At 44.7% G+C, this 5,329-nt stretch overlaps 1 protein-coding gene across 1 annotated transcript; it reads right to left on the bottom strand.

The window, feature by feature from the left end:
- Positions 1–2,680: 2,680 nt before the first annotated feature.
- On the bottom strand, positions 2,681–5,016 carry LOC115799762 (uncharacterized). The gene is made up of 2 exons (XM_030757040.1): positions 3,568–5,016; positions 2,681–3,087 (listed from the first exon to the last, which is right to left on the bottom strand). The coding sequence occupies exons 1-2, from the start codon at positions 4,984–4,986 to the stop codon at positions 3,067–3,069; spliced, it is 1,440 nt and encodes a 479-aa protein (XP_030612900.1). The 5' UTR covers positions 4,987–5,016; the 3' UTR covers positions 2,681–3,066.
- Positions 5,017–5,329: the final 313 nt, after the last annotated feature.

Below are 5,329 nucleotides of genomic sequence, written 5' to 3'. Positions count from 1 at the left end.
CCAGGATGAGCTGGAAATTGATCCATTGACCTTCCAAATAGACAATCACTTTACAACCTGTGCCACAGCCGCCTCTTTGCAATGCAAGCATTTATAATTGCAATGCAAGCTTTTATAATTGTCTGGCCTGATTGCTAAATGAGCCCAGGTGCAGACTGGTGAAATAAGGGACACCTGAGTCCTGGAAAGAGAGAGAGAGGCAGCGAGATAGAGGGAAATGGGAGAGTGAGAGAGGAGGCGAAAGGAAAAGGGGCAACACCACACACATACAGTCACACATCTCTACAGTATGTAACATTCAACCCCCCATATAACCAAAATTATGATTTTTGGAAACAGGCATACATACATATAACACAGGGGGAAGCGGGTAACACAGGGGAGAATGGGTACGAAGTTACCGCATTAACGTTACGGAAATCAGTGCAGAAACGAGGCATGCCATTGTAACGGGTACCGGTTCACAGCGCCCGTGAGCAGCTTTACCGATAGCTGGAATAATGGAAAACAATAAGATGACACAGGAGAAGCGGTTTGTCGTCTCTGATTCCTCCTCAGCTATTTTTATTAACACATCACATATCATTAACTGTTAACACTGTCCATTTTAAATCAGCATCATCTTGCTGTACACACATATGTATAATGTCTCCTTAGACATGTTTCAGTGTCCATAAATCACACATATTCATCAGACATTAACTCTGTTACAATATCTCCTTTATGTCTCTTTCTCATATCACAGATTAACACTGGTTAGTACTGTATTTTAAATGTACCTTTAGAAAAATACCATGAGGTATTAATGGACTCCATATTAAACAGTAGTAATTAAATAAACACAAACTTTTAAACATATTGATTAATTTATACATTTTACTCTTCTCAGTTTTAATCTACCTTTTAACTAGCACAAAGATATAAACATCAAATACATAGAGAAACTTGCCACGTAATAGTCTCTGGAGCTTGAAAAAGGCGACTGGACTTCTTTTTGTTTCTTGAAGACGTTTCACCTCTCATCCGAAAGGCTTCTTCAGTTCTCAACCAAATGGTGGAGAGACCCAGGTATTTAAACCCCTGTGGGCGTAGTCCCCTGGAGGTGGTTATGACCCTCTATTGATCATGTGCTTGAACACATGTGCCCAGGTGTGAAGGGGGGCGTGGGTCATATTTAATCAGTGGTTTCAGTTGAAACCAATTTAGGACTCCGCTCCATTGTTTCCTGTGGCCTATTGAGGTCACTGGAACAAAGGTGTGAATGGGGGTTGAGACGTCTGGGAAGGGAGCTCAGGACAGCACTGTAAGCGGGGGAAAGTTGGTGACGTAATCCACCTCCTCTGTTCAATGATGGTTGTTCACAGTGGACATAGATGGCTTCTTTCACTCCTCTTTCAAACCATCTGTTTTCCCTGTCCAAAATGTGGACATTGGCATCCTCAAAAGAGTGCCCTTTTTCCTTCAGATGCAGATGCACTGCTGAATCTTGTCCTGTCGAGGTGGCTCTTCTATGTTGTGCCATTCGTTTGTGAAGAGGCTGTTTGGTTTCACCAATGTAGAGATCCCAGCACTCTTCACTGCACTGAACAGCATACACTACATCGCTGATCTTGTGTTTGGCGGGTTTGTCCTTGGGATGAACCAGTTTTTGTCTTAGGGTGTGACTTGGTTTGAAGTATACTGAGATGTCATGCTTGGAGAAAATTCTTCTGAGTTTCTCTGACAAGCCTGACACATATGGGATGACAATGTTGTTCCTCTTGTCCTTCCCATTCTCTGTAGTTTGTGTTTGGCCTTCAAAACACAAACTACAGAGAATGGGAAGGACAAGAGGAACAACATTGTCATCCCATATGTGTCAGGCTTGTCAGAGAAACTCAGAAGAATTTTCTCCAAGCATGACATCTCAGTATACTTCAAACCAAGTCACACCCTAAGACAAAAACTGGTTCATCCCAAGGACAAACCCGCCAAACACAAGATCAGCGATGTAGTGTATGCTGTTCAGTGCAGTGAAGAGTGCTCGGACCTCTACATTGGTGAAACCAAACAGCCTCTTCACAAACGAATGGCACAACATAGAAGAGCCACCTCGACAGGACAAGATTCAGCAGTGCATCTGCATCTGAAGGAAAAAGGGCACTCTTTTGAGGATGCCAATGTCCACATTTTGGACAGGGAAAACAGATGGTTTGAAAGAGGAGTGAAAGAAGCCATCTATGTCCACTGTGAACAACCATCATTGAACAGAGGAGGTGGATTACGTCACCAACTTTCCCCCGCTTACAGTGCTGTCCTGAGCTCCCTTCCCAGACGTCTCAACCCCCATTCACACCTTTGTTCCAGTGACCTCAATAGGCCACAGGAAACAATGGAGCGGAGTCCTAAATTGGTTTCAACTGAAACCACTGATTAAATATGACCCACGCCCCCCTTCACACCTGGGCACATGTGTTCAAGCACATGATCAATAGAGGGTCATAACCACCTCCAGGGGACTACGCCCACAGGGGTTTAAATACCTGGGTCTCTCCACCATTTGGTTGAGAACTGAAGAAGCCTTTCGGATGAGAGGTGAAACGTCTTCAAGAAACAAAAAGAAGTCCAGTCGCCTTTTTCAAGCTCCAGAGACTACTATGACCTGGTTAACTGAGAATCTACACAGACATATTGCCACGTAATACATGAAACAATGAGAATGAAAGTGCATCAGCTCACACAGGCTTTCAGTAGTTAGCTGCCTGCTAGCAAAATGGCCGCACTGCTGTCACTTTCACTCTCGGTGACGATCGATCTCATAAACAAAGGATAACGCATCTTACCGCTCATTAACACCATCGTTCTGAATTCGACTTTGTCTACAAACATTAACTAGCAGTTACACCCATTTTCCTTACAGTTTCAAACACAACATACCTGGAATAATGGAAAACAATAAGATGACACAGGAGAAGCGGTTTGTCGTCTCTGATTCCTCCTCAGCTATGAGGGGAATCCACGAGCGGCAGGCACACCACCATCTCACAGTGCCTCCTACTGGTGGGAGCGGAGTAACTGCATACACACTCAATATTTAACACAGTGTGTGAACCAAATTTGACCCATATAAATACAAACAAAATATATCTGAAACACAGCATTATACACCTTATTCAACTGCTTATTTCTAATTACATCCACATGTGAACACACACTTGTGGGCTTCACACGCTCCCTGACAAAAATAAAAATGTCTCCTGACATTTACCAAATCATTTACCAACTTTTCAACTTAAAGGTTGCACCTATTATCGTTTATTACGAACAGATCTCTCTTCAAACGCACACCAGGGTGGGTGGCATGTATGGAGTTGGTGTATGTGGCATGTATGGTGTTTGGGTGTACAAAATGGGGTGTGTGCATGGTGTCCAAATGGTTGGAATGTATGGCAAAAGAGGCAGTGGTGGAGGTGTGTGAGATGCAACTATGACAGGTGAGTATGGTGCTGTGTGTGCAGAAACTGTATTTGCGCTAGTCTGTGATCGGACTGATGGTTCACCCAATGTGTTGTATGTGAGAAATTGTGTTGGTTTTGTTTCACGAGCAGACCTTCTAATCTCTGGCTGATCATGCTCAACAGGTGGGGTCTGGGATCGGATCTGGGATCGCTCTTGAACTCCATTGTCTGTCTCAGGTTCAATAAGAGCACGCTGGTCTTCATCCTGGTTTTGTTCAGCTCCACTTTCTGTAGGAGACAGGTTGTGCTCGGGCACCGTATGACCACTGCTGATCACAGGTTCGGGAGCAACTGAGTCTCTTACAGGGTTTTGACAAGGATCTCTCAGAGAAAAGGTAAGTTCCTCATGGTTGATGAGAGATCTTTCTTCAGTTCTTTCCGCAGGTACTCTGAGCCAGTAATGAGAGACACAGTCATCATCTGAGTCTGAGTTGTCGTTCTCATCCATTTCTTGTGCGTCTGTCTGTCTTTCTTTGTGTTTTGGTCTCTTGTCAGGGACATGTCTGGCACGGGGTGAAACAACTTCCACAGGCAAGTCATTTACTAGCAATAGGAGATTGCGGTGTAGTGTTCTGGTTTTCTTGTGGTCACCGCTCTCAGGACTGACAATGTACACTGGACTCTCAGCAAGCTGACTTTTGACGATATAGATAGTCTTCTCCCAATATGATCTTAACTTGCCTGGCCCTCCACGTTCACTGAGATTCCTTACCAGAACCCGGTCTCCAGGTTGCAACATGACTCCTTTGGTTTTCCTGTCATAGATTACTTTCCCTCTGTCACTGGACTTTTTGCTGTTCTCACTTGCAATCCGATAGGCTTCTGCCATTCTCTCAGCCCATGTTTCCGCATAACCCCTTGGCGAGTATGACTCCTTATCTCGAGTCAACCCAAACAGCAAGTCAATTGGGAGATGTGGATGACGGCCATAGAGGAGGAAAAAGGGTGAGTAGCCAGTGGATTCATGTCGAGTACAATTGTATGCGTGGATAATGTGTGGGAGGTGGTCCTTCCACCGCAGTTTCTCACTTTCTGTCAGTGTTCTCAACATCTGGAGTATGGTGCGGTTCAATCGCTCAGCTGGATTGCCCTGCGGATGGTATGGCGTTGTCCTTGAGTGACCTACTCCAGCCAGTTTCTGCAGCGTTTCGAACAGTTTGTTTTCAAATTCACGGCCTTGGTCGTGATGCAATTTGGCCGGATATCCAAATCGGGGTATGAAGTCACTGAAAATCCGCTCAGCAGCTGTTTTTCCACTCTTGTTCTTTGTGGGATAGGCCTGAGCAAATCGAGTGAAATGATCAAGCACCACCAGAATGTATTCGTAGCCTCCACAACTTGCTTCCAAATGCAAGTAATCAATACACACAAGTTCCAAAGGGAAGCTTGATGTGATGCTACCCATAGGAGCACGATCATGAGTGACAGGCTTCTTGGCTTTGACACATGGACATCTCCGAGTGACATAGTCCTCAATTTCTTTTGCCATAAACGGCCAGTAGAACCTTTCTCTAGCAAGGTGGGTCACTCTTTCTGTGCCAACATGGCCCATCTCATTGTGCAGATACTTAAGGGCTAATGTTCTGTATTTGGTAGGGAGGACCAACTGTTTCCGCCCATTTGTTTGTCGGTACAGGAGGTCATTTTCCAGGTATAACCTGCTCCATTCTTGCAGCATCCTCCGAGCAGCTCCACTTAGAGTTTTGCGTGTCTCATCTGTCACTTTGGTAGTTGATGCTTTCAGCTCTATTATCTGACTTATAGCTTGATCTTCTCTCTGTGCTTTCACCAGATTATCATGGCTTATGGTTGGTAGGTTAGGGTAAGGCTTT

The sequence above is a fragment of the Archocentrus centrarchus genome, chromosome 20 (assembly GCF_007364275.1).
Source record: "Archocentrus centrarchus isolate MPI-CPG fArcCen1 chromosome 20, fArcCen1, whole genome shotgun sequence".
Classification (NCBI taxonomy): domain Eukaryota; kingdom Metazoa; phylum Chordata; class Actinopteri; order Cichliformes; family Cichlidae; genus Archocentrus; species Archocentrus centrarchus.
Note: the sequence above shows the minus strand (reverse complement) of the source record. Positions and strands in the feature narration are given on the sequence as shown.